Genomic DNA, 27,648 nt, shown 5'->3' on the forward strand with positions numbered 1-27,648 from the left:
CGGCACGGCACGGCGCAGGCGGGGCCGGCTCCCGGCGCTGCCGGCTCCCGGCGCTGCCTCCGGGCTCCCGAGTCGGGCCAGCTGCCGCCCGCTCGGCAGCATCAAGAGCATCAGTGCCCGAACTGGCGGACAGAGGAAAATCAAGCCCCAGAAAACCCTCTGACAACAGCAGCACCTGTTAAGGACCCACCTTACCGCAGAAATTAAGGGTAAAAGACACACGCAGGTAGGTTTACCTTGTTTTTTCAAGCATTTAAGCTAGAGCCCTCACCTTCAACCGACAGCGCTGTGACACCGTTTATAGCATATTCCCTAAACTGGGAGTGAGGCATGACGACACCACAGCAGTTCCCAACAAGTTTCAATCTCCAGTCTCTTCCACAATGTCCTTTCACTCTTTCTGCAAATGCAAGTGAGCCAATTAATGATTTACAGTGTTTTGAAGGTAAGCATCATATGTACTAAGAATAATTATTGCTTGTTGTTCTGCATCATGTTTTATTAAAAACAAACTGTCAAATCAGATAACTGCTTGGCTTAAGTTGCTGAAACTGGTAATTGTCTAGATGTTTGATCAAACATTGAAAATCCCTGCTCACAAGCAGTCCTTAGCAGTAGTAGTGCTGAAGCTGTGGTTATCAAGGGACAGAGATAAGCAACGTTTATAGAGAGGTAATATTGCTGGACACAGTTGGGGGAAAAAAGCCAAAGCGGATAACCTTCCAAACAGAAGCCCTTCACGTGTCCTTTACACGTGCAAGGAACTCCACAAACTACAGCAATTTAGGCCTTTGTGCATTTCAGTGGTTTGTAGAACCATATGCTGAATTTTCAGATGCTCCACAGAGCATCTTTTACTTACCAGGAATTCAAAGATTTTCCCTGAAACAATACACACAACTATTAGAGTGGGGCTCACTTACATGGCACTTTCCTGATAGATGCTACATCCTGCAGCTGATCACAACTGAACTTACAGTTTGCTTCCCACGAGGAGACATTTTTATATATAAATACCACTGCCGTTCAGATGGAATTTATCATTTCTTGTGATATTATACAACACTGTCACTATCCATACACTACTTTTGTTCTACTTGAGTAGAACGACACTCAAGAATTGTGTGGTTGGTTACTCTGGCTGAACAGTGCCTGAACCCAAGGGATAAAGACAGTGAAACAATTCTTCAGTGAGCTGTAAACTGGGACAGGTCTCTTTGTTTTGTACACAAAGTCCCGTTTTGGAGTTCTTCTCTCAAAGCCAGCAGTAAAAGATCTCACTTTTTCACACTAAAAGCAAGTAAAAGGAGAAAGGTGATCCACAAAATTGGTGACCCTAAAATTAAGTCTGTTTCACAGAAAATTACTATGAAGGCATGTATAAGAACCAAGCACATTCAACATCCACATCTTGTTACATTTTGTTCTAGATACCAACAAAGCAATGCTCAGATAACAGACCAAGTAATTTTAAGGTTTTAATGTTTCACCACTAGGACTAAATGAAGTCTTACTTATCTTTTGCATCATGAAAGCCTCTGGAAGCCTGAAGCCTAGGCAGAACTCCAGTCACAGTAAGCTACAGCCTCTTCTCCAGGAAGTTTATATACAGAGATACCAGGGAAATGGTTCTTTCAATTCTAAACTATCGTTCATGTTTCTTTTCACGATGTCATTTTGTATCACATACAGTTTTGCTTTTCTGTAATGTCATAAGAACTGATGCTTAATCAGTTTGAGGGTGTTAAAAAAAAAAAAAAAAAAAAAAAAAAAACCAGCCAGAGGGGAAAAGTTTTGTCCTTGCTACAGAGGAAAACAAGTCTTCAACCAGAAGTTTGTAACTTTAGAAACAGGTAGATAAATATGAGGTTTGAGTTTAAAGGGGGGTAAAGAAGCATTTGGAAGAGATTGTGCAGAAAATCTGTAACTTGTTAAAACAACAAGGGTGTTAAGAAGCTAAAAAGTGTCTCAGAAGCTAAGAGTAGCACCAACTAAATGGGTACCTCACACAATGAGGTCATACAGGACTATGACAAAGACGATATAAGATTCCACATGGATAGTAAAAATCTTTAATGCCCACTTCCAGCTGATGATGTTACTGGATGACATAGAACAGTAGTACAACAAAGGCAACAAGCAGGATATTTTAATATTAAGGATAGAGACCATAATACAGACAGGTTATCTACAGCTGCCCTTCTAACATGCAGCTTCTTCAAGCCCCAGCTCTCGCTTTGAATTCAGGAACCTCATGACAAATGGCAGCAAGATACAATGTTTATCTCACCCAAAAAGTTATGCAGGAAAGCAAAACTGCATACCCTGGATGGCCGTGAAGTAATTTAAAAATGCCTAGCACTTACTACAAGAAAAATCAGGCAATCATACTTAGGATAGGAGATAGATAGGAGTTGCCTTTTCCTTCACAACTTAGGCCAGCCGTTTTCTGAAGGATGAGTGTAAAATTGAGGAGCTTCTATATCTCAGTCCCAACATGGCTATGTACAAATTATGATCTTAATCAATGTAAGTGTGCTTTGCATAGAAGTCCATATAAAATGAGAATATTTACTTACTTTGTTCAGAGATCAACAAATATCCCAATACTGTGTAGAAAAACAGAGAAAACTTCCTTTTCCTTATCCTGAAAGGCTAATGATGCACCCTCCAGTCTAGCCCAGCCTTCACAAATTCTACCTGCCCCATCATAAAAGCTTTTTTTAAATTTAATTTAATTTAATTTAATTTAGTTTAATTTTATTTTATTTTATTTTAATTTTTGTGGGTGGGATATTTGGGCAAAAATTAATTCAGTACCTTCAATCATATCTTAATAAAATTTTGGATTAAAATCGAACCATGTCTCTTTTTGGAAAAGTATTTATCTGGTTAAAATAATACCTAAATGGAAGTAAACATGTGGAAGATTTAGAAACTGCTTGCACAAAATCACTCAAATGATTTCACCTCCTCAAGAACCTTCAGGAAGGCATGAGGGAGTCAGCAGAGAGCTACTGTGGCAGATCTAAACTTCTTCAACATACAAGTTCACATAAATTCTGGTTTCACATGCAGTCTCATAATTTGTATACAAACATTTCTCACTTTATTATTATTACAACAGGTGCAGTAGACAAACGTTAGCATTCTTTATTTCCATTATTTACTTTGAATGGGGAATACCAACTAGATAGTGACCTCAGAACATCTGTGTCACATTTCATTCTTCAAGGTCTTCATGCACTCCAAGATTCATGGAAGCATTAAATGCAGAACGTTAGACTATCCAAAGCAGCCCTCTGAAACCAAGAAATAATCACACAGTCCAGCTTGGAGCCATTAAATACTCAAACTGAACAAGCTGCTGTTACAAATTCTCTTGCTCCACACCACCCCTCTCACAATAATCTGATGATTCAAAAGGAATAGAACCAAAAGTGAGAAAATGGTGAAAACACAAAACCACAGTGACTTTAAAAATAAACAAAAAGCCCAACCCAAAACAATCTGACTCATTACTGACTTTGGGGTTTTTTTAGGGATACACAAGAAGCCTAGCAAGACAAGGTGCTTATTGAATCACATTTATCAGTTTTTTTCACAGCAGCACCCATATTTTAGCCCAAATGTAGAAATAAAATATCCTGCATGCCCATGCTGTTTAGTCCAAGCAAAGCTGGGCTACAGATCTCCAAGTGCACATGTGCGATACAGGAGGATTGCATCATGAAATTCACCACAATGCATGTAATTCATGTGGTCATTCCAGGGATTTGACATAATCCTGACATTAAGAAAAAAAAAACAAACAAACAACAACAACAAAAAAAACCAGCCAAGGATTCCAGTTTTTGACACAGAACGTGAACAGAGCAGCTCATTTGTTAACTGTAGCAGAGATTTACCTGCTCACCTTTGGATAGCAGCAAAGCAGTGAACAGGACTGAAATATCTGTACTGAGTGGACTCCTGGAGGCTGCACAAAGCTCAGAGCACAACAGTAGGAGTTTTACATCTTTCTGTAGGAGCTTCACACCTTTTCTGTCAGCAGTTTATTTCTTCAAAATCTGGCATGCTGAGGCCTCATCTGCAGTTATGCATCAGCAGGAACCTGGAGCACAGCAGCCCATGAATGCTGACACCTGTCCCTTGTCTGAACACACCTGTAAGCCCAGAGCAGGTTTCCACACAAGTCTGGCTTGACAATACCTTTTGAAGAATAACTCAGAATTTTCAGACTGCAGAGTTTGCTTCCGCTAAAGGGCTGTAACAGTATCAAATGTCTTAGTAACTAGTTATTAAGTAACAGTATCCAGTCTTACTATGTAAACTAACCAGCAATGGCTGATTTCAATTTTACATCCATTTTCTCACTGATGCAAGACAGCTTTTTCCACTGTTCCAGTTTGCTAACAAAGTGCTTGGCTTACTTAATTTAAATTGCACCAAAAAGCTGGGTAAGGAAACTCATTTGATACTCTCAAACCAGCAACTTTCCCAGCAGAGGTTTATACACAGGAATGGACTAAAACAAAACACCTAATTCAGTGCATCCAGTTCCTTATAGTCTTGTAATAAACACCTGGAGGAAAATAAAACAAACTTCATGTCATCAGCACACTAGACTAAACATTGCAGCATCTCCATTAAGTGCTGCTGTTCTGTCTTAATAAACAAACAAAAAATTCCTCCCAAAACCAAACACCACCACCCTCGCCCCAAAGAACAACAACTACTACTGGATTCCAAAGGGAACAGGAAGAAAGTTTCATGTTTTGTCAATGCCCAAATATTCTTTGGGAAACACAGTAGGAGAGCTCTGTAACCTCCAGTACCTCTCCTCTTCCATCCCATCATTTTGTTGATGGTCATTAAGTAGAGACCAGTACTCATTATCTTTTCTTATCCAGTAAATGAAGAGGATGTATTTTACCCAAAGAAACCTTTAAATGGCAAACTGATTTCATAAAAGCCATCTATTGCCAGGCTGATTAGAGGGTCCTCCACTTCCTATTTACTCTCCACAACTGATGGTTTTTGTGGGCATGCTATGTGCAGAAAACAACAAGGTACAGGTCTTTACATTGCCATCAACTTAAAACTGATATTAAAGAAGATACCTGAAACGCCTGTATCCCTTTATATGTATTTTTCAGATTACCTCTGCAGAGTGAGACTCATCCACTGTCCTGCCCAAGAGGCTGAATGTAATTACACAGGAGCTACGATTCTGCAAGTTCTGGTGTTCAAACTAGAAAATGTCAGTACTGAGGTTTTTCATGTACAGTTGCTGCAAGTGGTTACAGTTCACAGAAGACTGTGCAGACTGTCTGTAGCAGGAGTCAAAAACACAGGACAAAATGCAGTTCACTGTTCACAGTTCAGCTGAATAAGCCTCTGCAAAAACTTCCACCATAGAATTTCCCAATAATATCCTCATGTAGTACCAGGTAATGTAAAATTTCTATATCCAAACTGCACAGAATAAATTGAATCTAAAGAGAGGCAGCTGTGGCACATCAAAGAGAAAAACCAAACCTCTGACAACAATAATCTGTTATGTGTTTATGGCCTAACTTGTAAAGCCATAAAAAGGGCTTTAGGATCTTGCACATCTGTAAAGGAAAATATTATTCTGGAAATTAGTGATCAAGATTATTAAGAGTTACGAATTTTTAATCCACATTTGCAATTGCAACTACTTCAAAGGCAGCCTTCAGAAACCACCTAAGAAGCTTTATTAATTATCTTACTACTGTAAGTCTTCTGACAAGTATGGAAGAGCATTTGTTTAGGAGACAGGAAGCAGAATTTAAAAGCTACTTGATACTGAATGGAAGTTCCAGGCAGTTGGGTGGCTTGAATCAATCACCCCCAACTGTAGAAATGCTCAGTTCACATCACATGAAACTGAATCACACAGATATTCACACCGTTTTATTTTATATTCAGCAGCCCAGCAGAGATCTCTCCTCTAGTCCTATATCAAGAACTGCCAATGCTTTAAGATGAGCCTTACACATTATTGTGACATTAACCTGCTGACAACCACAGAATCCTTATGCTTTTCAGACTTTTTACTGTACCCTAGGGAACTAAAATTGTTTCCACACACACTGTTTTCAAAATGCAGAGAGGAAACACAAATAGCCAGTGATCATTCCTGTAAGGCACAAACAGAGCTCAGCACCTCTCCACAGCACCGCATTTCTGAGTTTTTAATTACACAGCAGTGCTAAGTCACAGCCATCATGCGTAGGACATGTGCTGATGCTGGCCATGACAACACCATTTTATCCCATCTCAGTCAACAAAAAATCACTGTACTTGTGCAATCTTATGACAAGCACATGCCTAGAATAATAGCACTCACTCTGCAGCTACCACTCAGTTCCTATTAGAGGATTATAACTTGTTATTTATGAGCATTAATGTCATCTAGACACAGTTTTTAAATCTCTCTCAGGAAGTGTTAAAAATGCTAAAAACGTTGCCATGGTAGCAGACATATTATATTTAGTAAATGAACTCTGAAGTATTCTGTTGCATTAGTTAAGCATTCCACTATATTTATAATACTCAATTTTGTTTTTGAAGGAAACCATCAGCATCCAGAGTACAGATAACAGCAGGAGAACAAAGAGCTCACACTCAATTGAGGATCCTTCAGGAAGTTGAGTGTTGACATAGCCAGTTAAGGTGTTGTTATGAGCACTTCTTTTGAATGTGAAAAGCAGAGCATTAGTAACAGTATGAAATTTCTTATTTCTTTTGTCTGAGCTCCAGAGTTACATATGCTAAAAGAACTTCTACATTCAAAGATATTGTATACAAATGAATAAAATTGTATACAAATGAATAAAAATACAACTCTAACTCACATTTGTAAAGTATCTGCTTTTGTTTCTTAAACAGTAACAATACAACGTATTTTGTTCAGAATTATTTTATTTGGATTATAGCAATTAGTATCACTGTTCAGTAGGCCAAATCCAGGCAGAGCACAGAATCAACTGCACAAGGCAACAACACGGACTAGTATTTTAGCATACAAACCATTTCACTGCATTATCAAGTTGAAATATCTTTCAACCATGCATAAAAAACCTATGCTTAAGTCTTTCAGAGCTCCAGGTAATACCAGATTCCTAAATATACAAAAAATACATTTAACTTATAATAATCTTAGTGAATCAGACTTATAAAATTACAATTTTATTCTTCACAACATAGAAAAAAATACAAAAATGACTGTATATAGTTTTCACCCAAGTTTCACTGACATATACATCAAAATATATGATTTGATGTATACTCATGAAAATTTTAAGCTGAAAGATAAGTTTTAAAATGACACTGCAGATTGGTCCACACAAATGCCAACCTTCATAATGAAAAGAAAAAAACCCTCTGATAAAAACATCACATTGTGAAAAAAATACAATTTACCTGCACTGTAACCTGCATTCTTACTGTAATTTACAAATATGAATGTTTCTACAATTCCAGTTGTAAACTACCCACTGGTGAAAACCTTGGTCTTTTGGAGGGTAGTGACTAACTCAGAGCTGGCATGGTAGAACAAAAAGTGCTGTCAACTGAACCAGTGCACACAACAGAGAGCACCAAAGCAGGGGGAGCCTGCTGGTTTGGAAAGGCTGATGGAGAACATGCAAGCCAAGTAAACAGTCTGTGGGGAAAATAAACCCCTCTGCATTTGTGACACAGTACCAATCAAAGCTTCTATTACAGAGTTCACAGAAACCACTTGACAATTTCAGTGACAGATGAGGGGAAACCTCTTTTATGAGGAGAAGAAACCTCACGTGTGTCAGCAAAATCAGTATTAGGAAACAACCCAAACAGTTTTAGGGCATCACACTATGGTTCTCTCTCAAGATCACCTTCCAGTGATTTCCATGGAAGATAAACTTGAGAAAGCACTGCAACATGAAGCACTGAATTTCTGTACATAGTAACTGTATGTTCAGACTTCAGAATATAATTTATAAATCAGCTTTGCTGGTAAGAATTCTTACTGTAAAAGCAGCTTCTTTTTTTTTTGAAAGGAAAAGTAACTCCATTTTCTTTTAAAATGCCATAGTTTATTTGCATTTTTGTCAGAAATTGATACTTTCAATTAAAGTAAATATTCCATATTGAAGCCTATTCAGCAAAGGTGTTAGTTGTAGAAGCTTTCTCCCTACTGGCAGCTTGCTCTGCTTTTCCATGGTGCCAGTGCTATCTGTTGTAGATCTGTACTGTATCTTTCTCATCAACAGAGCCAGGAGTTTGTTTCACGCAGGAGTATTACTCAGCCATTTTTTATCTCCAAATTGGACCAACAAATTTGAAGCCAAATCTTTTACTTGGGCACAGAAATCAAATTAAGAAAAGTTCAGGAGCTGAGCATTGACAATATCCAGTAACCTAAGTACATCAGGAAATCAGATCTTTTAGATGACATCCTTCAGAAATATTGACATTAACTTCTTTAATAGCAAATACAACAAAAGGACATGTTTTGTTCAGAGGTGGAAGCTCACACGTTCAAACAATGAGTTCAGAATAATGTAACATTTCTCAGATCACTACAACAAAGCACATAACCTAATACAGAAAGGACTGTATTGTTGCATCTTTGAATCCAAAACCATTTTGAGGTTGTATATAGCCATAGTAATAGAATCACAGAATTGTTTGGGTTGGAAAAGACCCCTAAGATAGAGTCCAACCATTATCCTAACACTGCAAAATCCCAGTAAACCATGTCCTTAAGCACCACATCTTCAGGTCTTTTAAATACCTTCAAGGATGGTGACTCTATCACTTCCCTGGGCAGCTTGTTCCAATGCTTGACAATCCCTTCCACAAAGAAATTTTTCCTAATATCCCATCTAGACCTTCCTTGCCACAACAAGAGGCAGTATCCTCTAGTCCTATTGCTTGTAACCTGTGAGAAAAGACCAACACCCAACTTGCTACAACCTCCTGTGTTTTTTAATTCGGTCAATAATTGGCTCCAAAATGTTGAAAATAGAAGCAAAGAATATTATTGTCTCTTACCCTTTCTCTGCTTATAATAATCCTGTTTGTGTTGAACAGGAAAGGCTCTATATAGTGAGAGTTAGGAAAATTCGGTCCTTTTCACAGAGCCAAAGAAAATTACTGAAAATTCCAAGTTGCATTTTTTTTAATATCACTCTGAGAAGTATAAATCTGAATAACTGTAAATCCAGTGCTTCCCAACTGCTAGAACAGAGAGCCTGTGTCCTCAGTACTTCCCAGCTGTGTTTAGGAAGAGCTGGGATGTGTCAAACATAACTGGGCCATGTCCAGGGGAGGTGCTGGCAGGCACAGCACAAGGCAGCATGGGAGTGGTCACACCTCATCTGTGCACTAAATCAGGTAACAAGAGAAGCCAGAGAAGCCCACATGGTCTTGTCTAGTGACTCTGACTGGATGCAGACAGGACTATTTGGCCATCAATTCCTAACAGAGCAAAGCCATAACCTACATTTCCTTTTGTCTTTGCTTGGATATCCATTCATTTCCCTTCTGTTCCTTTCATTCCTGTTACTCCAGTCAGAAGTTTCTTCTAGACTTGGGGCACAGCTCACACAGCACTAGTGCTTTCTATCTCACCACAAGGCTCTCTCAGCTCTTTCATTTTCCTTTTACCTTCCCAAGGAAAGGTTAAGCCTGAGAACCCAGAGAAAGCACCTAGGAGAATATAACTTCTTGTGGTCTTCCACTCTTTCCAAAGAACAGATGAGGGTGACTTGTCCAGTCTGCAAAGCAGCATGTAACACATGAGAATCTGCTCTGCAAGGAGCAGATTATGACTTTGCAACACTTCAGAAGTTGAGTGCCTGGAACTGCCTGCTTGGATGTGCCAGGGTGATGACCTAAGTCACTTGAGAAAAGTCAGGCTAAGGAACAAGGCCCCCAAACACAGTAGACCAAGTAGTCCTCAGCACTGAAAGAAGAGTATCACAGACAATGACTAGAGATGATAATTTATAGTAAAAAAGGGAGAACTGCTCCTATTTCTGGGTGAACTATCTTCTTATATTGTTTAGATTCATTACTGATACCACTAAAGTATTACAGTTAGTATTAATTTTTTTTTAATATGTAAAAAAGTATTCAGGGATGCAGTACTTCGCAGTTTTGATGTTTCAGATAAGAATTACAGCCTCTGAATTAATATTAGCATTTGAGTGATCAGCTTAAACAAGATCTTCAGAGAGCACACTCTGGTCAGACACTGTACTGTTTAAATTCCTAAAAAAACACATTCCCCTCATTTTCCGTAATTGGTTTCTTATTCTTGTTCCCATCACCTTTTAAATACACAACCTACCTTTCTAAATTCAAATACTTTGCCCAGATTACATTCTCCACTGAAGTCTCTGACATTATCCTGAAGTATTCCAGAGCATACTGTTTGCTTTCACAGCAATACATACAGTTTCTGGCATGCAGTCAAGCACTTTAAAAAAGAGGTATCAGTAATATAATCCCATTTCAGGCATTTAGTGGGTACAACTTCATCACTCATACTGCAACCTTCAGGCATTTAGTAATAAATGAAAACCATTTAGCACATCATTTAAGGAAAAGGTTAACTGCCAAGCCATATAAAGTTTAAGTTTTCTGAAGCACTGCAAGCTGAAAATTATTTCAATGTTTGACATCCTGGAATTTCACTGAAATCAGATTTTTAGTTATTCTTGCTAAATTATTGGTCTTTTACCTCTGACTTATCTTGGTATACTCTTTACAAATGTGCTGGGTATTGAAAAACTGCAGCATTTTGATGTTTGAAAAGTTCTGAAAAAGAGTTGGAATTACTCCGACTTCTTATGCTCTTCAGTGTGGGAGAGTACCTTTCGCCTCTGATGCAGCATGTGGAAATAGAGCTGAGGGAAGACTGAGGAGAAAACAGACTCGAGTCAATAAAGTGTGAAGGGGGGCCTGCAAGATGCACAGTCACATGGTCAAATCTCTATTAGAGGATGTGCTTATCCACTTTTACTTAAGTTATCTATTGCCTTTTACATTCTAAAGAGATGAACTGATATTGTTCTTAGGCTTCAGGTACTATTAATTTTTCTGCTAGAGCAATCACATTTTTAATTAAATGCAAAATGCCTTATTTAACTCTAAATATGGAAGCAGATGACAAAAGTTGCCATAACTGCATGCACACAATACAGAGAAAACAGACTGCAGGGCAGAAAAAGCCCTTCAAGAGAAATTTCCAGATTTGTTTGATTTTTTTTTTTTTTTTGTAATTCTAGTGTCACTTTTTCAGACTCTAAGGCATTTTATACACATCGGTGCCTTTTTCATCTCTCTCTATCCAGAGCTTTTTCTCTTTTTATTTCTAAAACTATGGTACACAGTATGTTTGCAAAACAACAAAGGAGGGGGTGGAAAACATACATATACAAACAGGAAAAGCTGAAATTTCCATGAGAAACCTTTGTGAACCATGCAAAAATTAAACGAGACTAGATTGGTTACTTCTATGTTTTTAATCCCACAATTGTTTGCTTTTCCAGGTACAGCTGTTAATACTAAGAAACCTAACAAACTCATACTTACTTGGAATGTAAGAGATCATGACCAGGATCAGGAATGTATAGTAGTCAAATGAAAAATTGTACTTGTTAGGTAAACTAATGGAATACAAGCCAGACTGCCTGACGAAGGGTAATGCAGCATATATTGTGAGTAATTCACCTGAGACTCCCATTGGATACAATACTATAAACAAAGTGTACCTGGAACAAAACACAGAAAGAATTAAAAGTTATGACAAACTCTGACAAAATATTTGTTAAATGATATTACAGATATTCAAATTTTGAATTCTCTACTCAGTATTTATTTTCCTTAATCTTATTTGATTGGAACATGGCAAGGTATGAACACTATTGCAAGGTAAGTACTCAAATCAGCAATCGTTTGGAAATATTTAAACATTTTATCTGAGAATTTACAAATTATCTTTAAAACTATTCTCCACACATACACTTTATTATTTTGAGTTCTGAACTCTTTGGTAGAAGTCATTTTACTACTTAAAACAGGGCCAAATACAGTTGATATTAATCAATGAACTTAAATATTATTTCAAGGACAATCAGTGGATTCAAGAATTACTGCTAAATGTCAGTTTACTTACTGTCATCCCCTACTGTTAAATACCAGTTTCTGACAAACTATTATTTTGAAAATGGAACGGAGTTCAGACAAATGACTCTTTCAGCTTGCAATGCAATAGATTTTTGTAACACAAAAATCTGCTGGAAAGAAGCTAGGCAGTCATGTTCGCAAACGGGGCAATTACCTGAAGGCAGAATCTAATTTTTTGCACTGCAACTACTTTACAAGATAAATATCCTTGTCAGATCAGTGCTTTAAGGCTGTAATTTTTATGATGCTACCGACCTGGCCCATTTGATGAGATAAGGGAGATGGTTTAACAAGCTAAACGTGTAAAAAGAGTAACGGATTATCTCGGTGATTGTCCAGGCCACTACAAACAAGAGGACACTGTCTTCACTTTGTACCTGTGAGAATGGAAAAAAGGCTTTGTATGAGCTTCAGCATGACCAGTTACTCACCAGACCCAAGGAAACCTCTCAAAAATCCAACTACTGTGGGTTACTTTACTGCATCATTTTAGAGAACAGACTCCAAGAATGAGCTTAAAAGCAACATTAGTAACAACAGTAAAAAACCCTTCTTATCATGCTCTGTATTTTTCTAGTTGCTTAAGAATAGCTCTGCTTCATGACTGGGTAACTTTAGCTCTCATATTCTGTGCAAGGTAAACTGGTACAAGAAACCCCTGAAATTCTGAGTATAATTCTTAACTCTTCCCATTCCTATAGAGTACCAGCTTCTATTTCTGTCCTATAATTGTCTCCTATTGCAGAAAGAATGGCCTAACACCTGATACTTGGTTAAGACTTAATATTCTGATACTAGTTCATGATACTTCTGAGCAGAAGCACTGTTTTCCTTTCTCTGGTCAGAAACTAGGTCGTACTTTTGAGCAGCAGCAGAACAGCTAATACCAGATCTCAGGCTGGGAGAAGAACCATGCTCAGATTGTCTCACCTCAGGTAAGGTTGATGGACTTGATTCACTGTTCCTTGCTCCATTTTCTGCTTATTGTAACTAGCATGGTTCCTCTAATGTTACATTCAAGGCAATATCATGTTTCACTGCTTTATACCTCTTGGAGCTTTTATGTCACTCACACATGAGTGAAGCAGCTGTAACTCCTCCACAGTTTAACCCCGAGATCAGCTCAGCTGGTCTGAGCACGGTGCTCATAATGCCAGTGTTGTGGGTTTGATCCCTGGATGGGATCATTTAGGAGCTGGACTCAGGGATCCTTGTAGGTCCCTTTTAAGCTCAAAACATTCTGTAATAAACTGCCTTTATCTGTGATATTTATAAGGTCAATCCTCAAAAGCATGTACTTTAAATGAAGAGTTATATTTATTAGATTATGGAGCATCATTATGAGGTTCAAGTTCCTGAAGGATCTCAAGTATATGTGGAGTCACATACCCACAGGACAAACTCTTGAGGGAGCAGGCATGATTTTAATTCAGCCTTCTCCCTCCCTCCCCTCTTCAACAGAATTCCCAGCTGTATGAGCACCTTGAGCCCAAATTCAAGGTGGACAGTGGGAACAAAAAGACCTTAACCACAGGGTTGAGCCCACATTTTCTCTTTTCCTCCAACTCTTGAATAAAGGGAAAAGGAGGTCAGAGATGTGGGTGGTGCACTCTATTAATCTTGGACAAAGTACAAACCAACAGGGAAAAAAAAAAGATCAAGAATATATATATATATATATGTGGACAATCAGAAACTTCTTAATAGGAGGGGAATGACCATATACTTTTGGGTAAAAAAAGAGAATTTTTTTCCCAAGGGAATTACCCAGAAAAAGCTTTGTTACAGACTGCAAAATCCAGAAAAAAAATATACAGAAATTTTGAGCTATCCTGGAATGCAGAGCTGCTGTTAATCTGTATTGTGCTGTAAATCTATGTTCTGCAGCATGTAACATTTCAGGTCACTTTCACTGTATTTTGCAGCAAAAGCACCTTATTATTTTTTTCCACATTCTGATTAATCTCCCTTACATCATCATAAAAGAGCAAAATCCAAAAATTACTTGAAGATTTTCAGAGAAGAGACCAAATCTATTTTTACACATTGCTGCAGGTTCCTAATCCTGTTTGAGGTCTGCTTTATAAGGAAGACTTAGTTCTCAACACAGAAAAGTGAACAACACTTCCCAGATGCTGCTGCTCCAAAGGAGGAATGTGCTTGACAAGCACTCCAGAGCTGCATCTTCTGGCCACATCGGGAGTAGCAGCTTAGTGATGAGTTCACCTAAACCTGTGAGTCCCAGGCTTCAACTGGTGCTCTAAATCCCACTTCTTTCCCTAGCTATGGAAATGGTAAAGTCAAAACCCAAAAGTTTGCACCTTGAAGCAGCATCCAAGGATGTGAGCAAGGACAAGAAACTGGGGCGCTAACAGTGAATCATATACATGGAAGTAGAAAATTACAGCAGGTACAGTCCAGTTCTATCACATGACATCTCTAACACTGCCTTCAAGGTCTGGTCTCCCCCCTCTCCTTTGTATTAGAAGTTATTAAAACAATTCACACCATTATGAAACACACAACCCTGTTAGGTCACTTAAAAGAATCACTGATTGTGCCTTCATAACTTGTGCCCCTATCTAAGGAAAAATAATTTATTGAGTCTTACTCTTTTAGCCACTGCTAATGCTGCATCACTCCTCCTCCAGGCTGAAGATAGGGCAAATACACAGCAGACCTTTAATAAACCACTAATTCAATTCTTCTTCCACTACTTTTTTCATGCCAGTCTTTCAAGGAAGTCTTAGACACAAGTCAAAACTTTATTTACACCTTATTTATTCAACTCTCTTAATAGCGGTCAATTAAACAATAGGCATAATTTTTTGTCATGTGTTTCAAGCCAACATATCATCAAGGAGGTTATATATATATATGAATATATTTCTGAATATATTTCAGCTTTTCTTAAATACTGTGAATAGCAGACAACGTTGGCTAAAATATAAAAGAAACCACTATCTTTTAAGATGCAAAGATGGGAGTTGACAAAATAAAGCCTGCGAGGTTTTTAATGTTCTCCTTAAGATTGGAAAGGGAAATTTCTCTACATTAAGAGTAACAGTTTGACAAATCTGCAGAAAATTTCAGCTAAACACATAATTAAGCAATCCAATGCAGAAGAGCAAAACCAGCAGTACTATGCAAGTGTAATGATGGAAAATATTGGAACAGCACATCTCTCTCCAAAGAGCTGGTTCTCTGGTGCAGTAATTAAAAAATAAAACATAAAATTCAGGGATTAAAAAAAAGGAAACATTACAGTAGGCACAAAGAGCCTGACAGACTATTGTGTTGTATGGTATTGCTCTAATTTTACATAGATGTAAAGCAATGATGAGTCAGCCATTCAGAGTTCTGACCCTTCCAGCATGGACTTTTTCCTACAGCTTAGTCCTAAATATTGTAAGTTAAGATGTTCTTCTCTCTTTTAAGTAAGCATGCTTTACTACTGATTGAAGATATCAATTCCCAACTGCAGATACTAGAGTCCCAATTACAACTCTACGTGCTGTAAATGTTGTTTTCACAGCATCTCTTGCCTGTGTGCTCTAGAAAGTTCCTCTAAATATATATTACACTTATTTGCAATTCATCTGTAACTGAGCCCAATGGGATAAGCAATAACTGCCTGCTGACACCATTTTTTAATTACCCATCAAAACTGGGTGCAGAATTATCTATCAGAATGGAACTCCATGAAGGCCTGCCATGATGTCACCAGAAGATCTCATTGCTCACACAAATTCAAGAAGACATCTTTTGAGCTGAAGGGCACTTTCTGTTCTATGCCTACATCCTCCCAGCCCTTCACACAAAGCTGCTCATTCCCCTCCTTTGCAAGGGAAACAGTAAAATTCACTGAACTGGTTCCTTTCTGTTGTAATGGCCAGCAGTGATGACATGCCAGGCCCTCCTCCACAACACCAACAACTGCTCCTACAGGACAGGTGAGGAGAATCTCAGTGTGCAGTGCTTTAACATTTGCCATGCTTTAACACTTATTGTGAATAACTTCATATGGAGTTTAACAACACATCAGCACTGAAGTCCACAAAAAGCACAAACGTGTTAGTGGCAAGAAGCATGCTTCTAATCACATCACATTTCTAGAAGTGTATCCTGACAGAAGAAGGGATGCAATATACATTTCCTCTTTTAGCTGTATTATATACAAAAACAGTCTGGGAAAGCAAGATACTGAACAAGTCTCACTCAAAAAGTTAAAGAGGAAAACGGCATTTTATTTTACAAGAACCTCATCATGCAACTGCATCGCTTACAAGTTCCATAAAGCTGTGTGACAATTTAATCCTGGCCTTCACCATGGAGCTCACTTGTGCAGACAGCCCTTTAGAGAAAGTAGAACACTTGTGACACTTGCAATACGTCTCCCCAGGTGACCCTGCAGGATCCCTGGTTGGGGCAAGGGGAGGGGTCAGAATACAGCCTCTTATTTGATTTATTTGCTCTAAGTCACAGGTCAGAAACTCATCACAGGGTTCCTCATCCAAGCCATTCGTATACCCACTTTCTAAGACACTAAAAAAGTAACACATAATACAGTCTCTTGCAAGATTTTAACCAGAAGAACACACAAGTGTGGGGAAAAAAATCTGCATGGAATATTGTTGAAAAAAATCCTTGTTAAAAGTCAAATAGCAAATATTTGGCTATACTCATTGTTCCCATTTTGTCGGTTTTCTCTGGTGAGAATGTGGGCATAAGCTTCAAAAAAACCTAACCCACAATCATATTACAAGTTTTTCTTTGATGTCTAACAGACAACACATGAAATAATTCTAATCCTTCCACTCTAACCTTTAATATTTGGGTTACTTCAAAACCAGGAGACAATTCATAAAAACACATTATCACTGTTTTTTATGAAGCACCAGATATCCCAGTATCATATAGATAACAAGCACAACTCCAAGAGTATTTATTTTAAAGTATTTTATACATATAAAATCTAACATCTTGAGATTATGGCTTTTTATTTTGTTCAAAACCTAGTACTTTTTTCTGGTGAATTAACAGAGACCAGAGTACATTAATTTGCACCAACACGGAAGTCCATTAGAAAATAGGTTTTATGTTTATTGAGAAAAATAACATTCCTCCACTTTAAGTACCATGAAACTAAAGCTTCACATGAACAAGCATCACAATACCAGAAAGAATTGTTAATTGCTAGGAACTACAGTGACTTATGTTACTCTACATGTGCATGGATGCTCTGATAGCAGGTTTGGAGGAAGGAAGAGAAAGCAGCTTCCCTCAAGACTTTGTAATAAGACAAGTTTCTTAAAACATTCTCCATGTCAAGTCACAAATAATCTTATGCATAAAATGACTGTCACTTATTTCAGGCACCCATGCTGACACTGGTATTGAGACTAATTCTTTTCTTTAATGAGAAGAAAGCCAGTAAGATTAGTTGGCTAAAGTTACAGCAGAGATGCAGCATATCTGGGCTACTACAAGGATTCAGATGACACAAGTCAATCACCTGTACCAATTAAAGCATGTCTAGATTTTAAAACAGCTGTCAAGAATAATCTTCAAAAAACACGGCTTCCAAAAGAGATCTGCATCAAGTACAGCACTATTTGGTGTGATGAGCAGTGAGAAAAAACATTCAGCCCCCAAAAATTACCTATGTTTGAATATAAGAAAATTGAATGAAGGACAGAGGAAAGATTATCCTGGAGAGGGACAATGGAGAGCACAGAGGCAGTTCTGTGCACAAACAATTGAGGGGGAGTTTCAGATGCCACAGGAAGTCAATTGCATATGCAGGAGGGCAACAAGATTTTGCTTTTAATTATGGCACTAGTGAAATGAACACTAGAAGGCTATACCAAATTCTGTGTTCTGTATTACACACTGGAAGCTGTTTAACTGTCAGTAAGGACTGCAGAATCTGTCCAGGAGGTAGATGTCTTACAGGGACAGAATCAAACCTTGCTCCATTTGACTGTCAACAAAAGATGACATCAGATCTATTTTTATTTCTTTTGATCTACAGAAATTCATATGAACTACATGTTGGGATACAAACAGAAGACATTTTAAGGACAATAAGACAGCAATCAACACTTGCTTTTCAGCAGGGGTCAATAGTTTTTCTATCAGTTTGTAGACTGACTTACCTCTTTTACACTATGTGTTACTGCCCACGTCAGGAAAACCCTTGACATTACTTGGAAAGCAGTCAGAACAACAGAAGAGGGAACAATGCCTGGAAGATATTTTGCAATTAGTAAATATTCCTGACTACCAGGAGGTAGGGGTGGGGAAATAAAAGACAGCTATACCAAAGTCCAGTTATTTGAAATTTCTGGAAGGAAAGCATTTTTTTTTTTTAATTTGAAAATATGAAGTCAGTCCTTCAGTGTGTTTATACTGCATAATGCAGTGCAATCCCCTGACAAGGCTTTCTGCATCAAAATGCAAACAAATGTAATTGATCTTGTTGCAATTACAGCACATTCCTCAATACACAGAACAGCTCAATCAGATAATTTCAATCAAACAGCTTCTGGGATACAGTCTTTCAAATAAATCCTGTTTGATTAAAATATCCAAGATACTCTTCATTACTGTGATTTAAAATGTAAAGATAATAAATATGTTTTGCACTGTGTATCCCAAAAAAAAAAACAGCCATCAAAAATTCTAAAGTATTTTTCAGAAACACCAATCTAGCCCATATTTTGATAGAGAGAAAGTTTGTAGTATCTTCCTGGAAATGCAACTCAGAAAAAAATCCAAACCAGCCAACCAGCCAAAAAATCTAACCCCACAACAAACAAACCCCAGGGAACAGCTGATGCACTGGCAGGTACAGAAACACATTGAAGATTTTCTCAAGGAGGCAGATATCACTGGTTCTTCCAGCAAGTTCTGAGGTGCCAATTGACCTGTCAGTAAAAGGACCCTACACAGCCAGGTCTGCCAGAACAGGAATAGTTTTAGACTGCAAGATTACATAAAATTTCTAAACTTTGCAACCCAAAGTTTTATTTTCCTCAAACATCTAAATGATAAAGAGCAGGTGTAGCTCCTAAGATACAGTGAAAAGTGCTGGTAAAGCTAATGCAAACCACAAGCAACACAACAGCCTCTGAAAGATGTAGAGGCCAAAGAGAAAAATTAAATGGGAAGAAAGAGTAAGAAAAGTCAAAAGCAAGTTTCACTTGAATTATTTTCAATGGTATGTTTTGGCTTCTTTGAGAGGAAAAAGGAAAATCCTACAGACATAGTTCTCTTCAGTTTTATCACATTGTCTTGATCTCTGGGCTATATGTTATCTCCTTTCCAGGTAGAGCTCTGCATTTTTAAAAACTTTACCGTATGTCAAAAGTCCTGTTCTCCACCATGCTTCACAGAGACACTCCCCTATCAGTCTTTGTATTTTGAAGGACTTGCCTCACAGATGCTAACATTACAGATTCTACTGGAAAGATGTGGAGAGAAAAGTTATGCTGATACACACAGCCATCTGTCACACAAAAGCTCTTCTATTGACAGAGAATTACAGCTCTAGTTAGAGCAATTAGTTCAGCAGGGGCAAAGGAATCTGCAAATTTCCTGTTTCTCCTTGCATAGAAACTTTTGCTACAGTCAGTAGGACTGCAGCAGACAGCAGCAGTGCACCCAGCTGTGCAAAACCCCCACTTTATTTAGCTGACAAACACTTCCATTAACAGAAAAAATCTAATCCACAGCCAGTTATAAAAAACCAAAACCAATCTTTTGCAAAAGAGCTTTGTTAGGGAAAGCAAAAAGGCAGAATAAAAACAGCATAAAATGTTGCCACTTTCCCCTAATGGCTCTCTCTAATATTAAATTGTGCTACTAAGGATAACATGGGCTAAATGGATCCACACCTCAAATCAACTGAGCCAGAATGATTAATTTTACACACAGGCAGGCTGCATAATCATCTTATTTGCTGTTCTGCGTCAGCCTGGAAGGTGGAACACAGGATCTCTCCTGCTACTCACTGATTTGATGGACATAGACATCCAAGTGTGAGGAACTGATAAACCAATTGCATTTTTTACATTCTTAGATTTAGTACCAGTAAACACTGGTGTCTGCACACCAGTTTAGGTTAAGAAAATAGCAGAGCATTATGGATTTAGGATGGTAAAACCAGCATTTTATCTGCAAGTGTTCCAAGATTTAACTTTGCCTTCTTGCCACTTGTTATGTAAGACCTTAAAAATGACACATTTTTCTATTAATTTTTGACAAGTTTTTTTTTTTAAAGTATGGTTTATTCTGGTAAAAAATAGTAATTGATATTTAGTAAAATTAAATAGCATTGGAAGGACTGCCTTGGCAGCACAGGCAAATAGATGATACACACAGTTTACTCTGAGAAGCCTTTACATTAATTTGAGGTGCATATGATCATTCATTTCCTGGGGTGATCTGTGCAGTTTACGAACAGCCTTCTTAAGACATTTTTAGAGCAGCTGGATGATTCAGGAGGGTCAGAACTACTTCATCAACGACAGAACCAGACTGCCCTCTGCCGACACATTCCTAGCACCGGTTCTCCCAACACCTCACTTGGTTATTAAAACATCCCACAGAACTCACTATCAACCTACAATCCAATAACCTCTCCATTATGTGGCTGTCTGGACAATGATGAAAAACAGCAAGTTTGTAGTTGCAGCTTTAGGAACCTCAACACCATCTTACTCTTTAAGAGGCTAGTGAACATTCAGATAGGAGCTGAAGCACTGTTTTACTGTTTTGTGACTTCTCAAATTAGGGAGTAAAAAAACTGGAATGTATTTCAAACAAAAAATAGTAATTTATGCAAGAATTAAATTCAGCAATTCACAGACTGTAATATTTTTCTTGGTAATATATTGCTAAAAGTTCAGTCTTCTATAAAAATAGTAAACAGAAAATTTGCAGGCTTACCAAGTGCACAGTGCAGAATCTAGAACAAAAAGAAAAATTCAAATCATTAACATTTCAAATTAAGCAATTCAGACACACATTTAGTTCTGTTACAAGCGCTTAAGATTCAGTATTTGCATTTCAATGATTAAGATTAATATTTAGCTCTGCTGCCCAAGCTAAATAGCAGACAGTAAAACTCCCTCTTGCTAAAAGGAAAACTCAGCTTTTGTGTGAGCTGTTAAGTAGAATTAAAGTAAATGTAAGAAATACAACACATTCATGCAAGTATTAGTAAGGCCAGGGAATAGGACTACACCCACCTCAAGCAAAGCTCCAGTTTGGAAGAATTTCAGGGGCTTTTCTATTGAATAGTAAAGGCTGTGGTAGCTGCCTTTAGCCAGATATGCCCGAACTAGACCAACTGCAATAACAAGCCACCTGAAAGAGACAAAAAAGGAGACATTAAGCAAAACATAAATAAAATGAAACATTTAATCCCTCTTTCGATACTCAAGAAAGCAACAGGCAGAACTGTCCTGAAATACGCTGACTCTGCAACAATGGAAATGTTAAATACTTGCATCTTCTACAAATTCATCCAAGTTAAACATGATGCATTTTTAAAAAGTGTTTTTCAGCATTGACATGGTACCAATATCTCTAATGTCTCCATTTATTTTTAAGTGAGCTCTGTTTAATTAGTTATGGAATGTATTCATAGCAGATTGGCATCACATTTTGTTTAGTTCAAGCAGAAAACCCCTGACAGCTAGTCAGAGACCTATTACCAACTTAGAGCAGTATGACATAAACAAGATTCAGAAGGCATTGATTTTAACATTTCAGTTCCAAGTAAACCCCTAGACATTATGAGAGGTCATCCAGCTTAGTTGGTAGCATATATTATATGAGAAATTGTTATAGATAAATAACTTCAACAAAACTGAGCCTGCTAAAGCCTTGAAGGCAGCATGGCCATTCCCATCCCAGTTTTCCTTTTTAACTAATAAATACATCTGAGCCTGTGTAAGTAGTGCCCATATAACTGTGACTGTATGTGGACAATATGACCTGTTAACCCTGCTGATTTTTCCTTCAGGTAACTTAAACAAACCTAAAAAATTTTCATCCCGGATGATGAAGCTTTCACTAACTATCACAGTTGTCCAGAGCTGGTGCTTGCCCACAGCATGAGAAATTCTTCAATCAAGTCTATGCCAAGCCACAAACCCAAGGTGAGTGGTCAACCCTGGTCAAACACTTTCCATTTGAAAATAGCATCTATAGTTAACTTTAGTTTCCAATTGCTTTTGGCAAACATGGGGAGAAGGGGTTGGTTGGTCAAGAAGAATCCTTAACAGGGTCTCCCAAACTTTTCACTGACAGTCTCATCCTGGCTGTCTTACACTCAACTACTCTGAATGCCACCCAATTTTACCTCTACCTCCTCCAAATCCCTGGTGTAAATCACCAAGTGTCTCTGCTAATTCATCTCAATGTGTAGACATGTAGCAAGCCCACTGACTACGCAATAGTTTTCATCCTTTGGAAAAAAGGTGTGTAGCTGTGGTTTTGTAACAGGGATGATGAAGAAATTCCCTTTATTTACATCATATTATAATCTTACAAGTATCACATTAGCTTGGATATTGCAAAGTATGTGCACATACAAATGTAATAATTGTTTGGAACACACAGTGAAGTTCACATTTTTCAACAATAAGTAACTCTGGCATCCAAGTTTGTGTTTGTAACAAAATCTGCTAGCAGAATTGAAAGAAAGCTAATTAATTTCTGCCTTAACTTCTGGAAGACATGCACCAAAGAACAGCAGGGGTAGTGAGGAAGATAAATGGGAAAAAGAAACAAGATCTCCCTTTTTTCAGAGTGACAAGTTATTTCAGTTAAAGCCATCTTGTGAAACCAAAGGACAAACATTTGCCAAGTAATTGCTGTTTACAAAGAATAAATCAGATTCATTTTGTCTTTGGACTTCAGTGTAGAATAAACCAGTAAGCACTACAGTATTAGTGATTCCCCCTTGTAACACCAACTGTTTCTTCTTTAGAATAGGAAATCAGAGCAGATTGACACTGTACTCTTATCTGTCAAGTTTCTCTGTTTTTCCTGATCTTCCATGTTTGTTGAGAAACTGCTGAATTGAGCAATTTCTCCAGTTGCACAAGATGCCAGTTCTTGGCTGTGCCTGCAAACCATTCTCACCTGAACAGAGACTGGTAAATCACAGCTCCCAGAGGAGCTCCAGCCTTTTGCTCAGCTCCACCCTCGTACCAGATCACAGACTCCAACAAGACTGTACTTTCTATTCCATTTACTATCCTTCAAAAAGCATTTGATACAGATCAGAGCATGAATCCATACAAAATTAAAAGCTGAACCTAGTTTGTGCTGAAGCTTCTAGTATCTCTATCCTGCTTCTATGATTCTTAAATAGTTGTTCACCCTCTAGGACTAGACAAAATAGAACAGGAGAAGGTGAAACCAAGGAATATCAGCTGAAAATGGAACTTGGCAAGAAGTTTAGAAGGGCAGCAAAAGGCACCACTGTCTCATGAAAGCTCATTTCTCTGACCTACACACTGAACTCCACCTGATAGCCCAGCTGGAATTACACTTCATTAAATTACTGCTACCCTGTCTGTAAACTCCAAACTGGACGATGACCATTCTTTGATTAATCCAGAAAAAGAAAAATGAATACTGCACACACAGAGTTTTTTACTTTCATTTGGTCAGACTTGATAGACAAGCTTTGTGCTCAGGTCCTTAGGTTAACTCCCTTGACTCTCTCACAGGTCATAAAAAGGCATTTTCTTATGCAAAGTTTACTGCGGTTCTGTAACATTTATGCAAGAGAATACAGCAGAGCTATGCAGTGAGTGCACCTGAAAGGGAGAAGTGTACTTTGACACTCAACAACCACTCACTGAAGACGTGGACAATGAAACTCATAACCCAGAACACTCTTTGAGCAACACTGATTAATACAAACCCTTGCAAATTCAAAAGCTATTACATTACCATCGACCTTGTTGAGTGAAATCCTTTTAAAATTCATTGTTTATACCACCAGCAGCTACTTATACCCAGAAGTACTAGTCAGTTACAGCACTTGACTAAAAATAAGAAACATAATCACCTTTTAAAGCAGTTTATCTAACATTTACACTCAGCTCTCACAGCATGCCCTATCTCCCCACCCAGCACTATTCAGTGATTTTGGTCAAGCACAGTTTTTAGAAAAAGTAATTTCTATGCTGCATCTCTGCCTCCAGAAATGAGCTCCCCATGCCAGGTCAAACATGACTACACAGCTTCACACTGTGATGGGAAAAGAGTCTGCCTGAACACAAACGAAGCAAGATGTAGAGCTTTCTGCAGCTTAATGCTTGGAACCATAGGCAATAAAACCCGAGCAAGTACAGCTGAGAACCAACTGCAGTACTGGTTATCCCCTTTTGTACCATGGTTGTCCTGTTTCTAAGAAAAAAAAACCCCACCCAAAACATGAACCAAATAGTAAGTGTATGCAGCTCCAGTCAGAGATCCACACGTGCACAAGCCTTTTGTACAGTTTTGCTCTTGTAAAAAACATTGTATGATTTTTTATGTAGGAATCCATACACCACATGCACTACAGCATAAAACTAGAAATAAGATATATTATTTTTGGAGTAAGTTGTGTTTTCTTTAGCTAAGCCAAGATAAATGCAAAGTAAATACAGTAGCTATGCTACTTGATCTATTTTAAATAAAGTTAATAGTTAAGACAACGATGGTTTTAGAACATTTACTTTAGTACCTATTTACAGCACAACAATGTTGTGTGCTTCAGTTTATAAGCCTTTTGTAAACCAAACCAAACCAACCACTTCCAAAAAACCGAATGTGCTGTTAGAGCATCACTTCATCACCTGGGCACCTTGAATTTTTTATTTTTTTCTTTTCACAATTCTCTTTCCAAGGCAGTGGAGTTGGAGAAACTAAGTCTGAGCACTCTGACTGACATGGGGCCAGTAAATAATCAGTGCCACCAGCTGTGTATCAATCTTTAGATCTTTTCATCTGAACAACTGAGCTTCTGTCAACCAACTCCAGAAAAAATACCTTTTTAAAAGGCTTCACGATAATAAGAAACAAACTGAGCTTTTTTCCATGCTCAACCTGGTACATTGTGGAATTTCAGCAGTGTCCGGGGGAAGCGCCAACTCCCCAGCCATTTGAAGAGGAATTATCAGTGAGAGGCCTCGGTGACCTACCCCAAAAGAGAAGTGAGAGACAACACAGAGATATGACCATGATCACAGAACTCATATGGTAACTCCCCAAATTGCACAGATCATCTAATCACAACCATGGCCAGAAAAAGCAGCTCATGTTAAAGAACCATAAGTCATATCCCACCCAAGAGTGGAATTTTCTAAGAGGTTTGGTGTAAATCAAGAAAATGGGTAACACTGGGATCAAGATTTATATGACAACAGAAAGCTAAAGAGAGGTTTATGCTATTTATTTCTGAGTTTCCAGCGCTCAATTTTTTTTAATTTGTTCTTCTGAAGCAATAGAAATTTCCCATGCTCAGGAGCTTGCATGCCACGACAAAAAGTTCGTGACCACAAAGAAAACTTTCCATTTATACCACAGCTTCTCTCTCAGGTTTTTTATATCTTTTATAAACACAAGTGAATTGCATATGAGCAGCAAAATAAGCAGGGAAATGCTTTTATTTCTTAGAAGAGTTCAGAGGTGAACTTGTTAGCATTGTGCAGGGACACCACAACACAACTGCAAAGCTCTCCTGACTGCCTGCAATGCGTTGTATTACTCATTTAATTATTTCTGAAACAACAGATTACTTAAATCAAACTGGTGGGTAATTATCCTTGCCCTCTGAGTGAAATACTCTGCAAATATCCTATGGAGCCATGAAGCAGCTCAGTAACATTTCACAGTAACACAACTGTTGGGTAATGGGTGTACCAAGCACCTCACAAGAACTGAGCTCTCCCAGCTTCCCTACCTCTGATCCACACAAGTGTAAATATCTTGTAAGCTGAAATAGCATCAGCTGCCATCAGCAAAGACAAGAATCTTCATGCCTTATTCAAGTGAGTTGTATCTATATTAATTCTACAATAACCTTCCCCCCCAAACATGACACTACTCTGTTTGCTCAACTCCTCACCTGCCATGGTTTATCTAGCAGAAAATATGCTCATTTGGGATCCATTTTAAAGGCTCTTTTCTTCTCCCACCCAAATATCCCCAGTCTTTCAAAAGATGGTTTTATTTTTATCTGGATGCTAATGAGATACGACAGCCACAATTGATTAAAAAAAAAAAAAAAAAAAGAAAAATGTCTCCTTTCTCTTGAGAATCCCCAGTTGTCACTATTTTTAGTTTTGCACCTAAGAACACATCCGAGCAAGCACCATTTGGCCCCAGTCTGCATTCTGCCACGCAGGGCAAGGGCAGAGCACCAAGCTGGTCCAGCACCTCACCTATCCCAAAAGCAGCTTCCAACCTCAAATTACAGAGCAGCTGAAGGGTTTATGGAGAAATCTTCCAGGGCTCAAGATCTTTGCCTTGAACTACTGCTGTGGACAAATTCCCTGTATTTAGGGTCACCTCTCTAGTGAAATCTGCTGGAATCTACACCACAGACATGGTGATGCAAGTAACCTACAGCCACTCGGATGTGAGAACCGCTGCAGCGCAAATTAACGTGTCACTGCTAAAGCACGGCAGCTCCCAGCGAACATGCACTCGTGCTGCTGTGCAGAGCCCGTTCTGGAAGGGGCACGGCAGACAGGCCGGGCAGTGCTGAGGGGTCACCCGGGCCAGGAGCTCCGAGGCCTGGCACAGGCTGGGCAGGATCCGCCAGGGACAGGCTCGGGGGACCCCCGGGCACCCAGCCTGGATTGCGGCCACAGTGCACGGTGAGAGCCGGGACAGCGGGAAGGCAGCTGAGCATGTTCGCGCAGGAACCCCTCTCCAGCACGAGGAGCAGCGAGCGAGGGCTCGGCCGAGCGCTTTAGCGTTATCCAAAGTGCGAGAGAGGCAGGGCCACCGACAGCACGGGGGGCACGGGGCACGGCCCCGCATCCGGACCCGGACCCGGGCGGTGCAGCCGCATGGTCTCGGGACGGACGAGAGCGCGGGCACGGCGGCGGGAGAGGCCGCTCGCTGCTCTCGGCCCGGCCCCGCTCCCTGCAACGCGGGGCAGCCGCCCGGCCCTGCCCTCGCTGCCCCGCCGGACCCACCCGCGGCCGCAGCCCGGCCGAGCGCAGCCCCGCGCCCCGGCGGCGGCCCCGGCCGGGGAGCCCCGCGAGCGGCCCCGCCCGGTCCTTACCCCGCCGTCATCACCACGTTGTAGATAACGAGGTAGCCCGTGGCCAGCGCGCCCGGGCCCTTCCTGCGCCGCGGCTGCTGCCCGCCGTAGCCGTTGTCCGCCCGGCTCCCGCCGCTCCCGGCCGCCGCCAT

The 27,648-nt window shown here is 39.2% G+C and overlaps 1 protein-coding gene and 1 long non-coding RNA gene across 3 annotated transcripts; one reads left to right on the forward strand and one right to left on the reverse strand.

Moving 5' to 3' along the window:
* Positions 1-6,829, forward strand: LOC128790741 (uncharacterized). Its single transcript, XR_008431843.1, has 3 exons — positions 1-226; positions 5,160-5,263; positions 6,601-6,829. It is a non-coding gene; the product is annotated as an uncharacterized LOC128790741 (long non-coding RNA).
* On the reverse strand, positions 273-27,648 carry HACD2 (3-hydroxyacyl-CoA dehydratase 2). 2 transcript variants are annotated; one of them, XR_008431842.1, is made up of 8 exons: positions 27,518-27,648; positions 21,465-21,582; positions 21,163-21,181; positions 18,369-18,457; positions 12,466-12,587; positions 11,617-11,795; positions 10,763-10,939; positions 273-400 (listed from the first exon to the last, which is right to left on the reverse strand). XR_008431842.1 is itself a non-coding variant. In XM_053947783.1 (7 exons), the coding sequence occupies exons 1-7, from the start codon at positions 27,646-27,648 to the stop codon at positions 10,857-10,859; spliced, it is 741 nt and encodes a 246-aa protein (XP_053803758.1). In that variant the 3' UTR covers positions 8,483-10,856. The 2 variants fall into 2 exon arrangements, 1 of the variants encoding a protein (XP_053803758.1); XM_053947783.1 differs by lacking the exon at positions 273-400 and having other exon boundaries at positions 8,483-10,939.

This window comes from Vidua chalybeata, chromosome 7 (genome assembly GCF_026979565.1).
Source record: "Vidua chalybeata isolate OUT-0048 chromosome 7, bVidCha1 merged haplotype, whole genome shotgun sequence".
NCBI classification, from domain to species: Eukaryota; Metazoa; Chordata; class Aves; order Passeriformes; family Viduidae; genus Vidua; species Vidua chalybeata.